General features: G+C 52.0%; 10 protein-coding genes across 10 annotated transcripts; 5 read left to right on the forward strand and 5 right to left on the reverse strand.

Moving 5' to 3' along the window:
• Positions 1-903: 903 nt before the first annotated feature.
• On the reverse strand, positions 904-2,921 carry BJX68DRAFT_202796 (putative choline transport protein). The gene is made up of 5 exons (XM_071037581.1): positions 2,174-2,921; positions 1,790-2,129; positions 1,470-1,744; positions 1,181-1,414; positions 904-1,092 (listed from the first exon to the last, which is right to left on the reverse strand). The coding sequence occupies exons 1-5, from the start codon at positions 2,772-2,774 to the stop codon at positions 992-994; spliced, it is 1,551 nt and encodes a 516-aa protein (XP_070893306.1). The 5' UTR covers positions 2,775-2,921; the 3' UTR covers positions 904-991.
• Positions 2,922-5,016: 2,095 nt separating this feature from the next.
• Positions 5,017-9,812, forward strand: BJX68DRAFT_272375 (pleiotropic drug resistance family ABC transporter; the record flags this gene model as incomplete). Its single annotated transcript, XM_071047197.1, has 6 exons — positions 5,017-5,618; positions 5,676-6,122; positions 6,223-7,288; positions 7,340-8,830; positions 8,881-9,341; positions 9,389-9,812. 6 exons carry the CDS (start codon positions 5,017-5,019, stop codon positions 9,810-9,812), a joined length of 4,491 nt encoding a protein of 1,496 aa, XP_070893307.1.
• Positions 9,813-10,835: 1,023 nt separating this feature from the next.
• Positions 10,836-11,853, reverse strand: BJX68DRAFT_202843 (uncharacterized protein). Its single transcript, XM_071037582.1, has 2 exons — positions 11,628-11,853; positions 10,836-11,581 (listed from the first exon to the last, which is right to left on the reverse strand). Exon 2 carries the CDS (start codon positions 11,473-11,475, stop codon positions 10,975-10,977), a length of 501 nt encoding a protein of 166 aa, XP_070893308.1. The 5' UTR covers positions 11,476-11,581; positions 11,628-11,853; the 3' UTR covers positions 10,836-10,974.
• Positions 11,854-12,868: 1,015 nt separating this feature from the next.
• On the forward strand, positions 12,869-14,628 carry BJX68DRAFT_202785 (putative C2H2 finger domain protein). Its single transcript, XM_071037580.1, has one exon. It carries the CDS (start codon positions 13,148-13,150, stop codon positions 14,474-14,476), a length of 1,329 nt encoding a protein of 442 aa, XP_070893309.1. The 5' UTR covers positions 12,869-13,147; the 3' UTR covers positions 14,477-14,628.
• Positions 14,629-15,057: 429 nt separating this feature from the next.
• On the forward strand, positions 15,058-15,945 carry BJX68DRAFT_248394 (uncharacterized protein). The gene has a single exon (XM_071041910.1). It carries the CDS (start codon positions 15,206-15,208, stop codon positions 15,443-15,445), a length of 240 nt encoding a protein of 79 aa, XP_070893310.1. The 5' UTR covers positions 15,058-15,205; the 3' UTR covers positions 15,446-15,945.
• A 461-nt stretch (positions 15,946-16,406) lies between these two features.
• BJX68DRAFT_202929 (trafficking protein particle complex subunit 4) lies at positions 16,407-17,445 on the forward strand. The gene is made up of 3 exons (XM_071037584.1): positions 16,407-16,493; positions 16,553-16,675; positions 16,862-17,445. Coding segments are annotated over exons 1-3 (627 nt in total). The 5' UTR covers positions 16,407-16,491; the 3' UTR covers positions 17,364-17,445.
• On the reverse strand, positions 17,353-18,705 carry BJX68DRAFT_202904 (proteasome regulatory particle base subunit RPN10). The gene is made up of 4 exons (XM_071037583.1): positions 18,522-18,705; positions 18,428-18,466; positions 18,134-18,353; positions 17,353-18,069 (listed from the first exon to the last, which is right to left on the reverse strand). The coding sequence occupies exons 1-4, from the start codon at positions 18,545-18,547 to the stop codon at positions 17,527-17,529; spliced, it is 828 nt and encodes a 275-aa protein (XP_070893312.1). The 5' UTR covers positions 18,548-18,705; the 3' UTR covers positions 17,353-17,526.
• A 72-nt stretch (positions 18,706-18,777) lies between these two features.
• On the forward strand, positions 18,778-20,468 carry BJX68DRAFT_248398 (uncharacterized protein). Its single transcript, XM_071041911.1, has 3 exons — positions 18,778-19,021; positions 19,068-19,353; positions 19,401-20,468. Exons 1-3 carry the CDS (start codon positions 18,874-18,876, stop codon positions 20,089-20,091), a joined length of 1,125 nt encoding a protein of 374 aa, XP_070893313.1. The 5' UTR covers positions 18,778-18,873; the 3' UTR covers positions 20,092-20,468.
• Positions 20,469-20,508: 40 nt separating this feature from the next.
• BJX68DRAFT_248400 (uncharacterized protein) lies at positions 20,509-20,920 on the reverse strand. Its single transcript, XM_071041912.1, has one exon. It carries the CDS (start codon positions 20,811-20,813, stop codon positions 20,523-20,525), a length of 291 nt encoding a protein of 96 aa, XP_070893314.1. The 5' UTR covers positions 20,814-20,920; the 3' UTR covers positions 20,509-20,522.
• On the reverse strand, positions 20,880-21,570 carry BJX68DRAFT_248401 (uncharacterized protein). Its single transcript, XM_071041913.1, has one exon. It carries the CDS (start codon positions 21,519-21,521, stop codon positions 21,261-21,263), a length of 261 nt encoding a protein of 86 aa, XP_070893315.1. The 5' UTR covers positions 21,522-21,570; the 3' UTR covers positions 20,880-21,260.
• Between the last annotated feature and the right edge of the window lies 1 nt (position 21,571).

Here is a 21,571-nt window from a genome sequence, read left to right on the forward strand (position 1 = left end):
GCCTAATCACTGACAGGGCAGATCCAACTTATGTTATGTTACTGCAATATTTTCTTAAGCTTTGCTTTTATCCCTGATGCTCGGCTGATAGTCCAGGGCAAGTTTGCTTGGTCTTTTCTTCTTCTTCTATTTCAACAATGCTGCCTCCAGCTCCCGCACAAAAAACTACCATTTTCTCCAGATGCCGCGGGATTGTAGTCTTTCTCTCTGGACTCGACTAGAGTTTTCTAATCCCATTGCTCAAGTCTACGTAGAATGCCAAATCCAAAACAGCAAAGCCAAGAGCGACTGGGTACCGCGGTAGCTTGCATATTTTAAATTGGATAAAGCGTCGTCCCGGCGGCTCCTTCCGTAGGGTTTCCATACCTTCCATCTACCAAGTTAGGAAGGTCCGGTTCTCCCTAGTGCTCTAGCTGGTACTTGCCTAAAGTAGAACTAGGGAGGAGCCAGACATCAGTCAGCAAGCAAGGGTTGCGGCTCGTTCAAGTTCTTCTTTCCTTCAGTACCTGGTTTTCCGCGCTCTGGCTTTGTCCGAGAGATTCGAAGACTCTGGTATGTAGCTTAAATGTGTGGGTTGATTAGGTGAAGGACCAGTGTACATATTAGGAACGGAGCGGAGTGAATAATGGATTGTGTCAAAAAAAGTTCGTCCGTCAATGATAGTCTGTTCTCGGGGTAGATATGCTCTCCTCGTTTCTAGCCATGCATGGGTTTCTACACTGGCTCTTATGCGGCTGGTACCTATCCACGGCCTTATATTTCCCTGCACATATCGTTGCCATACTAACCCGCCCTCTGGAAGGTAGAAGAGCGTAATTGATAATCGGACCATCTTTCTAGGGGCAGGGCATTGGCGAGATTGCGGATTCAACACTCAAGATTTCATGTTCCATCTGGTAGCATAATCATAGACCATATGGAGGAAACAGCAGAACATAACTCGAGAAAAGACACAGTTCAGAGATCCCGCAGGCAAATGAGAAAAAAGAATCTACATCTCAAGCCTCGGCCCATGATAATGCTTCCTCGCGTACGCGTACCAGTTGGCAAGCCCGAGGAGAAGCATGACGACCAAAACAACCGAGGCATAGTCTATAAATCTCGTTAGCTCTTCACTTAAGGAATCCGGGACATACACCACACGAGCATTTCTGCAACGGATAGAAAAAAGCAAACGTACTCATATTCCCACCGGTAACCGGCAAAACCGTCGGGAAGCAGAAGAAAACCGTCAAGATCACCGCCCAGATCACGCAGACGATATTCGACACGTATCCCACAACAGTGGGTACTTTGAATGGACGGTTTGGAGGTAGATAGTGCGGTGCTCGGCGGCGGAGGACGAGGAGGACGGCGGGGATGGCAAAGGAGATCTGGGCGACGATTACCGTTGTGCTTATAAATGAGTTGAAGGCTGTTTTGCTCTCGTTAGCTTGTGTTTATATCCACGTATGTGAGGAGGACCATACCTGTCGATGAACAAAGGTATACGATCCCCACGAGGAAGACGCAGACCCCGTTGAGGATAAGAGCATATAGTGGGATACCGAGAGACGAGTGGATTGAGGAGAGGTTCCGCGAGTAGAATAGGGCTTCGTCGCGGGCAAAGGACCAGGTGAGTCGGGAGGCGGTTTGGTGGACGGCGTTGAAGGCAACGCAGGAAATGACGAACAGGGAGGCCATGAAGACTGTTGCTGCGGCTGGGGAGCGTGTGGCTTTTTCCCAGATAAAGTATATAGGAAATCTAATCAGTCAGTATTATCGATATGGGCACGGGTGAGCTACTCACCCTGTCTCGGTGGTCAATGAGAGCTCGACGTTCCGGTAGCTGTAAATGATGCCAATTGAAAAGGGGAAAGCCGTGAGGAACCCAACAAGGACGGTGACAATAACTGCCTTTGGCACCACTCGTTCCGGGTTGAGACATTCTTCTGCGAGGTGGAGAGTCGCGTCCAGTCCAGAGAGCATGAACTGCGGCGTTGAGAGGCCGGTGAGGAATGATATGCCGTCGGGCCAACCGCCGGATCCATTTACGAGTTTGGCCCAAATCTCCCGGGAGTCGGCCTGTATTTCTGAACGGGCAGGGCAAGCGATGGTTATGACGACAAAGGTCGATATAGAGAGCAGAACTAGAGCGGATTAGCGAGGTCGTGCGGGTGGGTCAGCAACATACAGCCGACGTTGTATACCCAGAGAGTCTTGTTGGTAAAAAGCGAGTTGTATACGATGATGAGGATGTTGAGGAGCTGGTATACAAGGAAATAGTGCCATGTCTGAGGCTCGTACTCTGGCCTCCAGCGAATTATAATCGCCATCAGTGCGTTTGTCCCTGCCAACCCGATCGAGGCACCCAGGCAGATCCAGGAGAATATCGCCGCGAGACCACTGAAGTATGAGAGACTGCGGCTCCATCGACGAGAGGCTAGAATAGATGTGAAGTGGTATTGTCCACCCGCGGTGGGGTAGACGCTTGCGAGTTCAGCCAGGGTCACGCCCGTGCAGAGCATTGCAAAGGTGACAAGCACAATGCCATAGAGCAGTGACACCGCGCCTCCAGACTGAATGGCGATAGCAAAGCTAGCGGCAATAGCGACCCAGCTGTTTGAAATGTTGTATCCCACGGCGATGATGCTCAAAACGTTGAACTTGCGCTTCATGGGCATGTCGAGCTGGCCCGCGATGCCAATCTCGCCTTTGGCCATCTCGGTTTCCATGTCGGCTGTGACATTGTTGAACTTGCTTGTCGACGACTTGGTTCGTTCAACTGAGTCCATGGCTCCTGGTTGTGGGTGGGTCAACTATGGGAGAGAATACAGCTTCACCCGGGCAATTGTCTGGATTCAGCGGACAGTAGCCCGCCCAAACTGAGATTCCCTGGACGAGCGGACATTAAGAACGATTTCCAGTCCGTACTAGCCTCGGAACTGTTACATCAATTCGCGGTGCCTTGTGGGCATCTGATACAGAGATACTGGCGATAAGTGATATCGGAATGAATATTGGAATTCCGAGCCATACTGGAGCGCGTATCTCAACCAAAACAGGCGTTATCAGATAGCAACGCCGTCATCAAGCGTAACAGCGGAAATAGGTCCGGTATGCTTGTGCGTCTCGGTTGAAGATCAGCCTTTTCGTGCGGGGAACGGCGCTAGTCGTCTCAATCCGTGTTTCGAGAGGCGAGTTTGGGCCCGAAACCTGGAGGCCAGAACGCGGGGGCGGGAATAGCGGAGTAGATCCGCACCGGCATCCATGGATCGTGGTCGTCATGAAGCGTGTCTCTTGGTTGGCTCGAGTTGTTTTGGCAAGGCCACAGGGCAAAATTTAAACAGAAGTGAGTGTTAGTGTTACCATGCTAATGGATATTCAGTCTCAGCCTCTCGGCTTCGGTTCTCTTTTCCGTAATAAGTGCTTACTGGTTATGTAGACAAGCATATATATCGTGACAGACCTCGTGTGATGTCAAAATTTCCAGCGTGTTAGATGTCCACGGTGTGTCCTCGGCCTTGGATGGTGGTCAGGGTCAGTTCTTGGGCGAGACAGATAGCGTAAAGGCTGACGCTGCCCTTCCCTCCTCGTAACTGCTGCAATCACCAGGTCCATTATTGTCATGTTATCTTTAGCCTTCGATAGGATATCATAATACCCGGGAAAAATGGGTTGGCGATTGGAATCTGGAGAAGATTGAAGCATGAGAGGCTCGCGCCGACATCTCACAAGCTAAGCATATCCCACCTTTGTCTGTAGTAGTATGACAGGCACGAAAACGTCTAGGTAACTTCCAGCTCCATACTTGGTGCATAAGCTCTCCGAAGTGGCATAAATCTATGGAAAGCGCAACGTCGCACGGCCAGGCAGAAAATGTTCTGCCTGAGGCTGCCAATCGTGATCGCTTAGAGGAGGTTGAACAGCTGATTGGATCGCAGTGCGATGCGGAGAAACCTCCGAGATGACATCTGACCCAACGTTGCTCTTAGATCACAAAGTTTTCTCCCCTCAACTGTCCCGGAGTTGGACGTCCGGCTGATCGCAATTCCCCGACATAAGCGCTTGGTTGGCTTGAGACCTTGAGGACTCTCGGCTGGCACGCCTGACGCGGACCGGGTTACGATTTTGCATCTCTGCCGGATGCACCGCTGATTCCCTGATGTCTTAACATTTCCCCAGAAGCGTTAGATCCGGGGGTTCGGCTCCGCGGCGCGTCCGTTGTTGATGGCAGTGGGGCCACTAACTCAACGTTGTAGAATCACAAGCCACCTAGGTCGTAAGGTCGCCTGGCTTGTCCCTAATACGAAACACGAGGCCAATCGGACGATGGTCGGGTAATATGTGCGCAATCCAGACGGTATCTGATCTTTTGGTCCTTGCAACGGTTGTCAACACATGCCCGTTGAACAGAGACAAGAGTGCTGCAGCAATGTTGTTTTGTTAGAGACCAGGCATGGGTACCCACTCTGCCAGGCGATCGCAGCACCCAGTGTAAGAACTTAATTTGCAGTGGGTATGGCAGCATCTTTTACTACTACTACCACTACCACCTTGTCAGAAATCCCCCGCTTTGGCCTGCTATTTCCCCGATTAGACAACCCAGCCGTGCTTATTTGCCAAGGGGCTATGTCTCCCAAAACATGGAAGTGATCATGGTGGTGGTCCAATTCCCTTCGAGGGTCTGCGGACTTCCGCAAAGCACAGGCAGGCATCGGGCCGGCTCTTCGTCGTTCCTGCTTCAGAGTCAATTCGAGGGCATTAAGATTTTCGCATCCTCCTTCGGATGCTTGCCTTTCCGCGATCCGTTCAGCTCCTTCTTTCTTCATGCTCCACTGCCGCTCGTTGCTCTTGCCTTCCTTTCGCTCCTCTCGCCCTCGTCAGCTCACTCCTGCTGGTGGTGCATGGGGTATACAGGTCTAACCTGATCCAGCGTCCTTTGCCCACCTGCATTCGCCTTCGCCCTTTTTCTCATCTCTTCGCCTCCCTTATTCTCTCGCTCGAGTATGCCTACAGCGGCCTGACCACGGTGCAATGTCTTCACAGCCACTGACTCCAGCACCCTCCGGGGGTGTTGTCTCAGCCGGTGCGGGGCAGCGCTCCCATAACGCCATTACCAGGCTCACTGAAAGCAAAAGAATCGCGCAAAGCTCCAGCTCGGCCAAAGAGAAAGCAGACAGTTCCGACATTACATATGCCAATTCGGAGCATGACATTGACCACGAAGGAGAAGAGAAGATCACTGCGCTTGCGAGGAGCCTGTCTCGTCTCTCGCACAACACCACTACTGTCGACGGCACCAACACCTTTCTTGATACTAGCGACCCCCAGTTAGACCCCAACAATGAACAGTTCAATGCTCGCAAGTGGACCAAGAACTTTCTCTCCGTTGCCTCTCGTGATCCCGATCGCTACCCACGTCGCACGGCCGGTGTTTCGTTTCGCAATCTGAGCGCCTTTGGTTATGGAACCGCCGCCGATTACCAGGCTGATGTCGCGAATATGTGGCTCAAGGGATACGGGTGGGCTCGCAGGAAACTCGGATTTGGGGATCGAGTTCGAATTGACATCTTGCGCGACTTTGAGGGATTCGTCCGGAGTGGTGAGATGCTGGTTGTTCTTGGACGACCTGGAAGGTAACACAGTCCGTGGAATTGAAATGTTTGGTCTATGCTTACCGTTGTTCTATACAGTGGGTGCTCTACGTTTCTAAAAACGATCGCCGGCGAGACCCACGGTCTATGGCTCGACGAGGGTACGGATATCCAGTATCAAGGAATTTCTTGGGACGAAATGCATAGCCGTTTCCGCGGGGAGGTTATCTACCAGGCGGAGACGGAGATTCACTTTCCCCAGCTCACTGCTGGAGAGACACTACAATTTGCAGCCATGGCGCGTGCCCCGGCCAATCGGTTCCCCGGTGTTACTCGAGAGCAGTATGCCCTTCATATGCGCGATGTTACCATGGCCATGCTCGGACTTAGCCACACGATGAATACGCAGGTAGGAAACGAGTTCATTCGTGGAGTATCAGGGGGAGAACGAAAGCGCGTTAGTATCGCTGAAACAATCCTTTGCGGCTGTCCTCTGCAATGCTGGGATAATTCGACCAGAGGTCTTGATAGTTCAACAGCTCTCGAGTGAGTGGCTTCACAACCACGGGGCTTGGGCTCGCTCTTCCTTCCTGATCTGAAGCCTAGCCGTCGTGTGCTTGTTGATATGGATCGCTAACGGTAGTAGATTCGTGAGGAACCTTCGTCTTTCCACAGAGTATACCGGCTCTACCGCGGTTGTTGCGATATACCAAGCTAGCCAGGCAATTTATGACGTTTTCGACAAAGCAATTGTTCTGTATGAGGGCCGACAAATTTACTTTGGAAGTGCCCCAGATGCCCGCCGCTTCTTCATCGAGATGGGCTTCGATTGCCCTGATAGGCAAACAACGGCCGATTTCCTCACCTCTTTGACTAGCCCTACTGAGCGTCTAGTACGAGAGGGCTACGAAAACCGTGTTCCTCGAACTCCAGATGAGTTTGCAGCTCGATGGAAGGCAAGCGAAGAGCGCCAGAAACTGCTCGAGGATATCGAGGCGTTCCAAAATGAGTTTCCCATCGGCGGTGACAAACTTGAGGAATTCAATCGTTCCCGTGCTGCGGAAAAGGCAAAAGGAACCCGTGCGAGCTCGCCATACACGTTGTCCTACCTAATGCAAATTCGATTGTGCTTGTCTCGAGGCTTTATTCGTTTGAAAGGCGATATGAGCATGACCCTCGCAACCACCATCGGCAACAGCATTATGGCGCTAATTATCTCAAGCGTGTTCTTCAATCTAGGCAACACAACCGAGGACTTTTTCTCACGCGGAGCTTTGCTATTCTTTGCCATTCTTCTTAACGCTTTCTCAAGCGCCCTGGAGATTTTGACTCTCTGGCAGCAGCGACCTATAGTGGAGAAACACTTCAAGTATGCACTATACCACCCATCAGCAGAGGCAATTAGTTCAATGATTGTCGACTTGCCGGCCAAGGTGCTTGTTTCGATTGTGTTCAACATCATCCTCTACTTTATGACTAACCTCCGACGTACTCCGGGACACTTCTTCATCTTCTACCTGTTTTCATTTACGACTACGCTCACCATGTCCAACATCTTCCGCTGGATCGGAGCAATCTCTCGGTCCATGGCCCAGGCAATGGTTCCTTCTTCTATCTTCATGATGATCCTTGTTATCTACACGGGTTTTACCATTCCCGTGCGGAATATGCATCCGTGGTTCAGATGGCTAAACTACATCAACCCTATCGGAGTAAGTACATCGTTGTCGTCCATTTTCAGAAACATACTAATCATTCCCTAGTACGCATTTGAAAGTCTCATGGTCAATGAATTCAGTGGTCGAACCTTTGAATGCGGGCTATATATGCCCGATGGGCCCGGGTATGAAGATACCCCTCGATCGGCTCAAATATGCTCAGGTCGTGGGGCCGTAGCTGGTCAGGAGTACATCGACGGCGATGCCTATTTGAACACCTCGTTCGAGTACTACAGGTCGCATCTGTGGCGGAATTATGGCATCATCTTGGCTTTTATGTTCTTTTTTCTGGCAACGTACATTGTCAGCAGTGAGTTTGTCCGGGCGAAGCCTTCCAAGGGAGAAATCCTCGTCTTCCCAAGAGGCAAAATTCCTGCCTTTGCTAAGGAGATTCGACGCGACGAAGAGGAATCTCATAATGCAGAGAAGATTCCACCGCTGGCCGGAGAAACTGACGATCACACTGCGGTGATTTCCAAGCAGACTGCGATCTTTCACTGGCAAGACGTCTGTTACGATATTAAGATCAAAGGCGAGAATCGACGTATTTTGGACCATATTGATGGATGGGTGAAGCCTGGCACTTTAACAGCATTGATGGGAGTCACAGGAGCTGGCAAGACCTCGCTTTTGGATGTTTTGGCTGACCGTGTTACGATGGGCGTGATTACTGGTGAGATGCTGGTGGATGGCCGCCTGCGTAATGATTCATTCCAGCGAAAGACTGGCTATGTCCAGCAACAAGACTTGCACCTGGAAACCAGTACAGTGCGTGAAGCGCTTATCTTTAGCGCGCTGCTTCGCCAGCCAGCCAGTATTCCACGACGAGAAAAGGTGGCTTATGTTGGAGAGGTCATCAAGATGCTCGGCATGGAGGAATATGCAGAGGCTATTGTTGGTGTCTTGGGTGAAGGCCTCAACGTCGAGCAAAGGAAGCGTCTTACCATTGGTGTTGAACTTGCAGCCAAGCCAGACCTTCTTCTCTTCTTCGATGAGCCCACATCAGGCCTTGATAGTCAAACTGCCTGGTCCATTTGCTCTCTAATGAGGAAGTTGGCGGATCATGGACAGGCTATTCTGTGTACCATTCACCAGCCATCTGCAATCCTCATGCAGCAATTTGACCGTCTCCTATTCCTGGCAAAGGGAGGCAAGACCATTTACTTTGGCGAGCTTGGCTCAAACATGGAGACACTCATCAAGTATTTTGAAAACAAAGGCTCGATTCCCTGCCCCAAGACCGCGAATCCTGCCGAATGGATGTTGGAAGTTATTGGTGCCGCTCCTGGATCTCATGCAGATAGGGACTGGTCAGAAGTTTGGAACCAAAGCTCTGAGCGCGCCCAAGTCCGCGAGGAGCTTGCGCAGATGAAGGCGGAACTCTTGCAGAAACCAGAGCCTCCTAAGACACCTGAGTATGGGGAATTTGCCATGCCGATCTGGTCCCAGTTTCTCATCTGTGTCAAGCGAATGTTTGAGCAGTACTGGCGCAGCCCGTCGTACATTTATTCCAAGGCCGCCATGTGCATTATCCCTGTGAGTCCGTCTTCCCCGTATTGTAGAAGCCGCATGCTGATGGGAAACAGCCGCTCTTTATTGGGTTCACGTTCTGGCGGGAGCCTGTCAGTCTCCAGGGCATGCAGAACCAGATGTTTGCCATATTTATGCTGCTCATCATCTTCCCAAATCTCGTCCAGCAAATGATGCCGTATTTCTGTACGCAGCGTGCATTGTATGAAGTGCGTGAGCGACCTTCGAAAGCGTACTCATGGAAAGCCTTCATGATGGCCAGTATCTGCGTCGAGCTCCCTTGGAATATCTTGATGGCCGTCCCAGCATACTTTTCATGGTACTACCCGATCGGGCTCTATCGCAATGCAGGGCCTGGCGAAACTGCTGAGCGCGGCGGGACGATGTTTTTGTTAATCTTGATCTTTATGATCTTCGCATCGACCTTTAGCTCCATGATCATTGCCGGTATTGAGCACCCTGACACGGGCAGTAATATTGCGCAGCTGCTATTCTCACTGTGTCTTGTTTTCAACGGGTACGTTCTCTTTTTTCGGGCAGCTGGCAAGTTGCTAACAAGCATAGTGTGCTTGCTTCGCCGCAGGCCCTTCCCCGGTTTTGGATCTTCATGTACCGAGTATCGCCATTCACGTACCTAGTGTCTTCGGTATTGGCCACCGGACTGTCTGGGACGGAGGTACATTGCTCAGATATTGAGGTTCTCCAGATACCACCACTAGAGGGGCAGAGCTGCTCCGACTACCTAGGCCCCTACGTCGAGATGATCCATGGCAGATTACTCGCAGACAGCCCTAACGGAGACTGTCGGTTGTGCGCGATTTCTTCGACAGATCAATACCTCGAAGAACTAAGCATCAGCCCCGACGACATCTGGCGCAATGTGGGCCTACTGTTTGTATACATTGTGTTCAACGCAGTCATGGCAGTTTTCCTGTACTGGCTGATTCGCGTGCCGAAGAAAAAGTCGCAACAGGCGAAGAAGCAGTGAAGACTGAAGAGGAGCAAGCGGAGCAAGAATTTGGCGCAGAGCATTCTTGGCAAGGCGTCTACCATCAAGATGTAGAGGTTACATTGATATGTGTATTTACTTTTTGTCGGCGATCAACCTCAGCTTGTATGGATATATGATATGATACGAATCAATTAATCTCTGCTCTCTGCTTTCTGCTTTCTTTTTGCTCGAGATGCAATGCAACCGTCAATCGTCATTATCATGCACCTCCAAAGTCAAAGCCCCTCTCCTCGTGCCATACGGATCCCGACGCCATGTCTTTCGCCTAAGCGCCAGGAATCCGGGGGCTTGGGCACACGAGGCCGCCACAGCGTTTCTCCGTCGTGGCGCCGTCACCGCGAAAATCAATGCCAGTGGAGCCGAGATAGACTTCAATAGTCCGGGTTCAAGTCTTTTAAGAAGATGAGAAGCCCGAACAAACGGCGAAGTTGAAACTCTATTCCGCATTCCCGGGGTCCACTGGGCATGGCACTGACATTTCGACGGATCGTCGAATATCTACTCCAGAAGGGGAAGTGGAATCATTCAATGTTCAATGATCAATAATGGATTATGATTCAAGAACGAGGGATCAGCCTAGCTAAGCCTTACTCCGGAAGGTCAGCGCGAACCTATCAATGCCGCTCAGATGGGGGGCATAGCCGCCGCGCCACAGATGCACAGTTAGGATGGGAATCTCTCTGCCACTGGGCCCCCACCATCTGAAATCTCTCGGGCCTCTCTGGAGCCCTGGCTGGAGTCTGCCAGTGGCTTCTCCCTTTTCGAAGTTGAAGTTCAAACTCCGAGAGTCTTCCTTCGAAGGTTCGGCGCAGCCTGGCCGGCGCCCGCAGGAATCTGCAATCTGCAATGCATGTCTCTGATTAGTATTATTTGCTTTTTGGGCCTTGATTGAAGTCAATTTTGATCGAGGCGAGCGACCGTTGCGACATGCCCCCAAATCTGTTTATTTTTTTGGGGCACTTCTGGACTAGCCCCTCCCCCACTCGAGGGTCAACCTCAACTGCCTCTAGGAAAGGGGGTTGATAACTAGGAATCCATAGGTGGGTGGGAAAGTGTTAGCTGCAGATGCCAAACCACCACCTCCTGCGTCGACATCAGGATTAGCATCAGCTACATGCATGAAAACAGGGGCGAAGGTTTATTTTCGGGTGAAGGTTAAGAACGGGGGATGGCGCGGATGCCAAAGGGTCTGGCTCTGTCCAGTCGCTGCGGTTGCTGTCCGTCTCCTATCTGCCCTGTCTTCCTTGTCCGTTCGACCCAGTTGGCTGGTTGATTGTTCGATCGCGGAAAAGGGCAATCCATGCACGTCGAATTGTTCAGGACCATGGTCAGCTGAAGAAGGCCGAGAAGCCAGATGCAGAGAAACTAGTCTGCTGTTGTGCGACGCTGCTACCGCTGGGTTGCTGCGCCCAAGGCAGATCCGAATAAGGATGCGATCTGAATCTGATGGGTCAATTCGAGGTTCGTTGCGCGAGCAAAGAATGACGATAATGCTCCGACTGGGGAAAGCCAGGGGAGAGTAAGCGACCGCGAACGTCGAACGTGCGCACTGCGCAACGCAAACCGTACGAATCCTGGTTTTGAGTTGGTCATAATTATCTGCTGCACCCTTGTCCATTAGCCCAGTCGCAATATCCATCGAGTCAGCAGCGAACTGGACTAGTTTGTTTCCCGTTAGCTGGTCCGCTTAAGCGAGCCATGCGAGCAGCGATCGGTGATGGATCAGGAGTCAGGATGAGCTGGATCTGTCTGGTTATCGCGATCGGCAACGTGCTGGACGGGCTAACCTACAGGAACCTTGCCTAATCAATGGTTTCTCAAAAGTCATCCATCGGAAGATACGGGACAAGTCACCAGCGGGCTTTTCATGAGATTGTGCCTTACTGTGCAATGAGGCTTGGTAAAGTTTGGCTGGCTGTCTGGCTGATCCTGACAGTCTGCGGTCTGGACTTGGACTTGGAAGTTGGCAGCGTGGATGGGGAGGGTGATGGCGGGTGAAGGTCGAGAATTTCAAAGTCCAGACTGGTCGCTCGATCAATCGCTCACCACGCGGTTGAATTAGGGTGATGGGTCTACGGACGATGGACTCTTGGAAACTGGAGATCCGTTGACTCCACTGTGGACTGTCCGCGTGCGGCGTGCGTTCCTTTCCAGTCAACCACTTTTCTTTCCTCTGCTCAGCAACAAAGCGAGTCAAGACCAGGCCAAGTCTTGTTTTTTGGGGGCCACTCTCTCCTCACAAGTCGATATGCTGGAGAAATCTGGATAACGTGACTGTTCTGAATTTAGACGGTGGATACGAGCCACAAACTACACTTGGACGACGGTTCGCATCGGTGTTCCTTGCTGTCAGTCTCTCAGCCCACAAATTATGACATGCCGATCGCTTCCTGTTGGCATTCTGCGCTCCTCGTCGGCATCCTCTCTGCCTGCATGCCAAGGCGCCGCGTCCTTTTGCCAGCTGTCTGACTGGAAGGGTGTCCCTGGGGCAAACCAAAGCGGCCGAAACACTGCCCAGTCGAACGCTACTTGACAGGGTTGATGATTGGGCGCATTAATGACAAGTGGAGAGAACTGGGCAGAGATGGGGCCAGAAGGGCGATGAACCAACCCCATTTGGCGACTTGATACGCGCCTTGATGACGACAGAAGGCTCATTCGCTGGGAGACACGGGGGCCGCCCTCGTCGCTCGCTCGTCTCTCTTCGACCTGGATGAGCCTTGATGACTCGATGAGGCTCAAAAGGGCTTCCATACAAATCAGTGTCGCGTAATCTTACGGTTTTCCTCTCTTGACCGCCCCCCTCTAAACCTATCCCTGCATCCTCAATGCACTCGTCGCCTGTATTATTACGACCTGCTCTGACCACGGAGAAAGCGCCTGAGAAGAGGGAGAGGCGGATTGAGGAAAAAGAAAAATGGGCCTGGCACCAGCGCAATGGGCCCTGACCAGTTTAGTGCCAGTCACTATCTGGGGCTTGGTGTCGGCATGCAGCACGCATGCACCCACTTCACCGATGTCAAGTGCACTTTCCGGTTCCTGATGATGCTTATGGAGGGCACAGTGGTCCTTGAGGCTCATTCTGGGGTCCTCCATTCGTGCGACGGCCCTCATCACCCATTTTGCGTGCTGGTCTCCTCTCGACAGGAGAAGCAAGTGTAAACAGAGGATAAATGGGGCCGTGGACCCGCCGTTTGCACCGATGCTCAATTGTTCCTGGCTCAAGCTTTGTTACCAACTTGAAAGTGTATACTCTGCATCATCCTTTATTTGATATCTTGTGTACTTCTTTCACGGTGCGTGCCTGAACAATGGATGGCCACTATCCGTATCCGACCGAGTTCCATGCCTATCATGGGCCTGGTCCCCTTGCCATTGAGCACGACCCTCAGCTTTATGCCCATGATGACACCAATCCGATGTCGACGGCGATGCCGAACCCCATGATAGCCTTCTCGTGCGGCCACGGCGTCGCGGGCAAGGGTCCTCACCTGCCTGCCTTTAGCTCACAGTACCCGCTCCCCCCTGTTGCTACTCACCAGTTTGAGTACTGGCAGCCTCGTCACGCCCACTTTGATGGCAGTGTCCGTAGTGACTCGCCTCGGTCGGACAGCCTGAGTAGCGGGTGCATGTCCACCTACAGCTACGATGATGCCGTCTCGTCTACATCAGGCTTTGAGAGCTCGCCCTCCCCTCCCGCATACCAGGAGCCCATGCCACTGGCTCTATACGAGCGTGAGCCCATGGGCGCAGTCAGCGAGACTACTCCGCCGATGATACACCAAGGCAGCCATATATTTGTAGCCTATCACAACCAGAACCCCATTGAATACGCCTCAACAGCCGCTTCATCTTCCCCGAAGAAGGAGTCCATCAAGACCTCTCGCAAGACCACCACCTCCGCCCGCAAACAGTCCACACAATCCAGGGGCGTGCAGAAACGCACCACCAGAACACCCAAGAAGACACCCGCCCGCTCCAAAGCCCGAGCCGCTCCCGACACAACCACCAAGCAGTCGACCAAGAAGTCCTCGGAACGCCGCTTTGTATGCAGCTTTGCCCGCTACGGCTGCTCAAGCACATTCCCCTCGAAGAACGAATGGAAGCGTCACGTCAGCTCACAGCACATCCAACCGGGCTTCTACCGCTGCGATACCGGCCGATGCAGCCTCAACAATCGCGAGTCTACTACTAGCTCCCCCTCACCCTCCCTCGACGCAAACCACCAGCACCAACAATCCGCCCTCCTCGTCAACGACTTCAACCGCAAAGACCTCTTCATCCAGCACCAACGCCGCATGCACGCACCCTGGGTGACAGCCAAGAACCAGCGATCCAAGCAGTCATCCGTGACCGAGGACGAGAAGATGGCCTTTGAGGCGAGCCTCGAGGAGGTCTACAAGCGGTGCTGGAGGCAGCTTAGGCTACCCCCTACGCAGAGCAAGTGTGGGTTCTGCGGGCAGGAGTTCCAGGGCCCGCATGCGTGGAAGGAGCGCATGGAGCATGTGGCAAGACACTTTGAGAAGGGCGATGCGGGTCCTGAGGAGGAGGATGTGCCGCTCAGGGAGTGGGCTGTTGAGCAGGGGATTATTCGGTTTGAGAAGGGGACGTGGAAGCTTGCGGGGCTTTGCCGGAAGTAGACAATTCCCTTTCTTTCTCGCTTTTCCTCGATGCCTGTCTCTTTGACTGTTGGCTTTTTTCTATTGGGGTTTCTTTTCTTTTCTCCTGCCTTTCTTATCTTTCCTAAACTCTTTTGTACTTTGGTCGGGTTATCTTCGGGTCTGGGCTATAGGTTTCCTCTGGTTTCTTGGGTTGTCTGGGTCTCATGGGTACGATTTGGACACGGATACGGACGGGATAAAGGATACGCTCTGAGTATGGCGATGGATTTGGATTTGATTTTGGATAGGGGCAACGACGATAGCAACGGCAGTGGCGACACCGATGGCGACTGCGATATTCGAAGCGTTCAAGTTTGGCATGGCACGATATAACATATTTGATGATTTACGACGTGATATCCTGTACTCGATACTGACACTGATACTGATATTCTGGGTTTTCCCTCTACTTCTTCTGTTTCCTTTTTTCCCCTTTCACCTTTCTCTCGCCTGCGATACTATGGCGTGGGCGCGAACCCCGAGAACATAACTCTAAACATGTCTGGGTAGGAGATATAGATTGCATTGAACGCACTCTTGACTACTGAACTACACATCAGTTATTATTGACTTCTGGAAGAGCTCAAGTCCTGTCCATGTACTTTCTACTCAAGAACCATGCTAAGCATGTAGAGCCCCTAAGCTAGCGACTAGCTACATCTCGTACTTGTACCCAGTGTACGGTACCTGGTACCTCCAGTAGCCACCATGCAGGGCACCTCGGACTCGTATCTCACCCATGTACTAGGTGCATTCTTCACGATCTTAGTACTACTACAAGTAAGCTGCTTCAGCAAAGTACCCAGCGCAAAGCAAAGCATTGCTAAGATCTCACCTCAGACCCCCCTTCTTCCTCCTCAGTCCTCGCTCCGGCTTCCGCAAATGCATCTGCGGCCGCATCCATTATCCTTAGAGTCTGCAGACTCGACTCATCCAGGAACGATCTGAAACGCAAGCAAGCACGTGTGCCAGGTCGACGGTGGCCCTTATCTCTCCCTCAAGGCTTCCATTCGACAGTGATGAAGGGTTTGTATTATTAGTACATAGCACCATGATCAGCGCGTGCATGTGCAGGCGCATGGACGGGTGCCTGGGCCTGTGCCTGTGCCCTGCCACGCACGCACTTCACCCACGCTGACCCTATTTGATCTCGGGTGTTTTTGCCCTGATCGTCCCCTGGCACTGGGGAGCTTTTGCCCTGTGAGATGTAAGATACGATACGAGATGAGAGGTGAGGAGAGGGCAAGGAGGAGGGATGGGATAGATGGGCAAAGTGGGTGAGAGATTGTGATTCAAACTGGTTTGGGGCGTGCGGCGCTTAGGCGATGTAACCTTCCTCATGGGTAGTTACTATCTTGCCTTGAGAATGAGTAAGGGAAATTTATGAGGTTAGAAATGGAAATTGGTCTTTCGGTCGAATTGAGTGGAGAGGGAACCTGGTTTTATTTACTTTGTACATGGGTGGTGTGGTGTGGTTCGTAGGATAGAGAGGGAGGGGAACTATATATAGTTCGCCTTGCATGAGGTTCGTGGAGGAGGGGAATTTGCAATCGGCCTTCTTTAGAGCCAGGGAGATAAAAATTCTAATGCCTAATAAACTGAGGCATTTGTCGAGCTACAGTATGTGTTTCGAAGGCGCTGTAGGATTCCTAGGAAGAGTTGACAGAGGCGGTTGCCCTGTTGTTTTGCAGTGGAGATGGAGGAATGGGTCTCTAAAGCGCACCCAAGGCGGGTACAGAATAGACACGTGTTGCACCTCCGCATTTCCAGACTTATCCAGATTCCAGAACCCCGACTCCGAGAGCTTCGCACGCGATAACTAACAATCGCAGCTCGACTCAACAGCCCTTGTGGTCAATTCCTCTTTGGACAGACACACTCCTTCAACTATACGCCCATAGTTCATACCATTTCCCGCCATTGCCCCCGACCGATCTACCTCCGAGCAAACCATCACCATCCCCCATCCCCTCATTCTCCTCGCTTCTCACACCATGTACGTCTCTCCTCTCTAGCTCAGCTAACAAGCGATTTGCCGCTGACAAATTATATCAGGCCCGTCTACTCTCTAATCATAATCAACAAGGCCGGCGGCCTCATCTACCAGCGCGAATTCCAGCCGGGACTGCTCAAGCTCTCTACGAACGATTACCTTGTTCTCGCGGGGACGTTTCACGGGTACGTTACCCTCTCTATACCTTGATTTATACATGTTGTGGATATGTGGGTGAACATGGCGATGGCGATGGCGATGTTTGTGGAGGAGTTGAGCTTTGCTATAGCTCTGCAGATCACCACCGGCACAAGGTGGTGACTGACAGTATTGGGAAGTCAAAATATATGCTAACCAGATTTCTTAAACAGAATCCACGCAATCACCCGCTCAATCACACCCAAAATCCCCAACCTCACCATCCCCTCGACATCAACAACACCGAACCCCTCCTCCTCAACCCCATCACACCACGCCTCCGCCTCAACAGCAACATCAGCAGTCCTCTCCCCCTCCTCAACCAGTGCCTCGACCCCCGGCGGCGGTACACAAACCCCGACAGCCGCAACGCCCTCCCCGCATCCAACATCTTCCTCATCAAGTTGGTCCTACCCGAACCCGTCGGTCCCCGTCACGGGCCTCGAGACGCTCGAAACAGAGAAGTTCCGCCTGACGTGCTTCCAGACGCTCACGGGGACGAAGTTTCTGCTTTTCACGGACCCTGGGATGTCGAATGTGGAGGGGGTCATGAAAAGTGTCTATGAGCTGTATGCGGACTATGTTATGAAGAATCCGTTTTATCAGTTGGAGATGCCGGTGCGGTGTGAGGGGTTTGATCGTGGGTTGGGTGGGTTCTTGAGGGGGAGGGCATGATTTACCGAATTTGAGTCTGAAGGGAAGGGTGACGCATTTGGGTCAGTGGTATTGTTTAGACTTATTGATGGTTATGAATTATGATGTGTATCTCATACTCGGCTGGATTGTGTATGTAGATAGTTTAGTCAAGGTAAACGCCGGGTATGCATTAATACAAAATCTACGCAGTGTCCATCTTATCTGGATCCTCGTTGTCCTTCTTCGAAGATGACCCCTCCTCCGGGATTCCCTCTAGATTCCCCTTCTTCTCCTGCTCCTCTCGCTCCCTCTTCTCCTTCTCCTGCCGGTTCTTCTCCTCTTCCAGCGACAGACGCAGCGCAAACGCCAACTCGGGATCATTCTCCGTCACCGCATCGAGATCAAAGCCACCGGAATCACCACCATCAGCAGCGCCGCCGGCCCCGGCCCCGTCGCCGCCCAGGATAGGCGAGGCCTGAAGCTCCTCACTCAGTAGGTTCGGGCCGGGCGGGATGATGGCGAGGTTTGAGCCGTCGCCGCCCTTGACGTTCTCGACGAAAGCTTCCAGCTTCTTGATCTGGTCGGACTCGAGTTCTCCGAATGCGATGACGTCTATGGAGACGTTGTTCTTCTTCATCTTCTTGGCGAGCTTGACGAGGGTCTTTTCGTCTTCTTCGATGGGCGAGCAGGAGAATACGATGATGCGTTGGCGTTGGGATTTTTCGGAGCGGTGTTTTAGTGCTAGCTGTACAGATGTGTTAGACTCCATGCCCAGATTGAGAAACGATATCGAGGGAATGAAAACATACCCCGGCAACTTGTATGCTCGACGTGAAATGCGCAGTCCCGTGGATCTTCGTGCGGTGCAGCCCAGCCAGGATTGCACCGAAATCAGTCGTGAATGTGGATAGCACCTCGGGACCCTTTCCGCCCATGCTCATCAGTCCGACGGCGGACTGGGGGTGTGCGCGCATCTTGGCCGTGTGGATGACGCTGACTGCGTCGATCTGGGCTTGCCATCGTGTCGAGCTGTGACTGTTGTCAGACCGGTCGTCGCCGACGAGAGGGATAAGTGGTTTTCGAGTAGGGTAAGGTAGTCTCACGTGTAGTCTCCGTTTCTGCTGCTCTCGCTGTTATCAACGCTGGGATGGGTTAGCTTTTCGGTCTGGAGCTTGCTTGGGGTGGCGGGTGACGGACATGATCATCGTAGCTTCGAGCGACATCTTGGCGGGTCAATCAGCTGTGCGGGAACAAGAGGGAGAAATGAAATGAAATGACCAAGTAGAGTACGGGAAGTGCTGTAAAAGTGGTGGAGGGGGAGTGGTTGATGAAGGCGGGAGGTAGGGTCGAAGCTGGCCAGAGACGGAGCCGGAGATGTACGGCGTTGCGTTGAGCTCAGGTAAGCTAACGACGAATTAAGTCAGCGCTTGTTTATCCCCAAACACCACTTCCTCTCACATCCCTTCGCCCCTCCACAACACTACCACGACCGCTCAATCACGATAATTCTTCGACTATCAGACATTAGCAGGGCGCAAATAATTTCCTAATGTCTTCAGCGACAAAACGCAAGTCTTCCGACTTGGACGACGCGTATCCCGTCGACGATGTCACACCCACCAACAGCCCCCCCAGAAAGCGCATGCGGATCACGCGAAGCCAGAAACAGGCTCTGATGGACAACCTGCAACTTGAAAGTATGTATCTTCTGTGCTCTTTTGATCCCAATCTGACAGCCAGCAGTCACCGAACGAGCTCGCAAACTCCGTGCACAGTATGCCCTCCAAGCTCAAGACCTCCGAGCACGCCTCGAACGACGCGTTAATCGAATCCCCATTGCCCTCCGCAAAGCGAACATGGGCGAGCTGCTCGAGAAGCACAATGCCGCCCTTCGCGCACAGCTTGAAGGCTCATCACGGAAATACCGTAGCCCGGCAAAAGGGTCCCGCAACTTCACAGCCCTCTCGGCTTCGGGGAGGAAGAAGGCGGCCACTGCCAGTCCTAGCCCTCGACGAGTGAGGAAGCACAGGTATGCTTGTCCTGGTGTTTGTTTACGTCCTAGACTAACATGGCTAGCCCCGCTGGTATCTACTCCGACAAAGAAAACGCCCCCGCATCAGGCGAGCAGCTCGACGTTCTCAAGAACCCAAAACGACGCGCCAAACCCGGTGCCGCCAGTGGTACTTCTCGCGTTGTTTCCCAAGAGGTCCGTGGGGCAGACTACAGGATCCTCTCGCCCAAATCCTCCAACTCCAGAACATACCCTCAATCCCCACTCCGTGCTTCTCCCGAGAAAGCCCAGCAGCCCTCGTCTTATCTGTCTCGCCCAATGTCACCATTAAAACCATCAAGCCCGCTCAAATCCACTTCCGCCAACCGCCCCGGCTCTTCAAGAGGCGCTGTCCCTGCCCGCCCACAATCCGCGCAAACTACTCGCCCTGGAAGCAGAGCCGCCACCGGGGGTCCCAGATCCGTACGCTCACCCTTGTCGCGGCCGGCCACTCGCCAAGGCGACCGCAGAGGTAGCGTCTCATCGTCTACATCATCGGGTACCACGATCGCACACACAGTTCGATCAACCGTGTCGCGAAAGGTAACAACTGCATCGACAGCAAGCACTGCAGCCAAGAAGGCGGCCGTTGCTCGAGCCCAGGCGCCCTCTGCAGCTTCGAAGAGGACTGCCACATCTGGAACGCGAAAGGTTACGACGCCGGCAGGTGGTGAAACTGCAGCGGGCGGTCGACGCACTCTGCGGAAGCGCGCTTAGATGCGTTATGCTTTGTCGTCCGGTTTAGCCTAGTACAGCTGCTTGTGAGATTGTCATGCATATCAAACTACAGAGCTTATGTGGAGTCGAGAGGTTTCCAGGGCAATGGTGTATGGAACGTAAAGCCCGTTCCCTTGTTTTGGTTGGAGTTTTTCGAGGGGGAGTGTGATTTGTTTGTGCGAGTTTGCGCTATGGTTGGATGTGTCCAAGAGACTCTCCTCCCAGTCTTACTTATTGGAGTTTATCATCCTTTGTGGTCCGTAGGCCTGCCTTTTATCTGGAGTTTAGTCGTTACCTACCTAGTCTTGTGATTCCCATTGTACCAACTATTTACGTGCCTGTTTATACCGCGTTCTCTTCTTGACATATAAACTACCTAGGTATAATATAAATGTGCTAGGGATAGTTGCACACGACTAAATCGATTCGCCTTAGGCATTCCATTGACAGCTGTAAACTACATACATCACTGATGAGGGTTGGGAAAGAAAGAAGAGAGAAGAAGAACACATCACACGGGATGCAAGTGGAATAGAAAGGAAGACCTGAACCTGTACCACCAGTGGGGAAACAAACACATAAACAAAACTCAACGACACCGCTTCAGGGGACGGATGGGATATGGTGGGAGGAGGAGAATGAAGAGAGGAAAGTAAGAGGACGATGATGATGTTGAGGATGGACTGAGACAAAAAAAAGTAGCAAAAACAAAAACTCGTCATAGGTATCTTTGCTGTCTTGTAAATTGGACAGGCGGGGAATGAGAAGAAGGGAAGGAAGAAAAGAGGAAAGAGGAAAGAGCAAAGAGCAAAGAGCAAAGAGCAAAGAGAAAAGAGAAAAGAGAAAAGAGAAAAGAGAAAAGAGAAAAGAGAAAAGAGAAAAGAGAAAAGAGAAAAGAGAAGAAGAGAAGAAAACAGAAGAAAAGGAAATGGAATAAAGAGAGCGGAAACCAAACAAGAAGGGTAGGTGCGATTAAGGGCTCTCACAGATCAATGGAGAGGTCCGCTTCGAGCACTGGTAAAGAAATTGGGAATGATGGTGAAGAGACAGGAAAATTCGCTGGGGAGTACTGCAATGTCCATGACCGAGTGTCAGATGCAATGCAATAAAAATAGACAAAAATGAATGATAGAAAATGACACCCAAAGTCCAGAAATGTGCGTGGCAAGCTATGGCTGAGCAGTAAGAGACCCGTAGGCAATTCCGAGCCAAAACCATAGCGAGATTATGAAGAAGAAAGATGAGACTAAACGTCGCGGCCGGATGCAATGCATTTTTGAATGACGAAGAGAGACAAGATGACGTTTCAGCTGAAGATCCGAGTATGTCGCAATGAAATCGGCTGTAAGTGGAAGGATGATGATGGTGAGCCAAGATGTAGGATAACGGCGAAGCAAAAGGCTGGACGATCCAAAATTCGTCAAGAGCATTCCTGTGAAGCTCAAACCATGATATCAAATGCTGACAAGCGCCCCCCCCC

Source organism: Aspergillus pseudodeflectus (assembly GCF_044049435.1).
Source record: "Aspergillus pseudodeflectus strain CBS 756.74 chromosome Unknown BJX68scaffold_79, whole genome shotgun sequence".
Lineage (NCBI taxonomy): Eukaryota > Fungi > Ascomycota > Eurotiomycetes > Eurotiales > Aspergillaceae > Aspergillus > Aspergillus pseudodeflectus.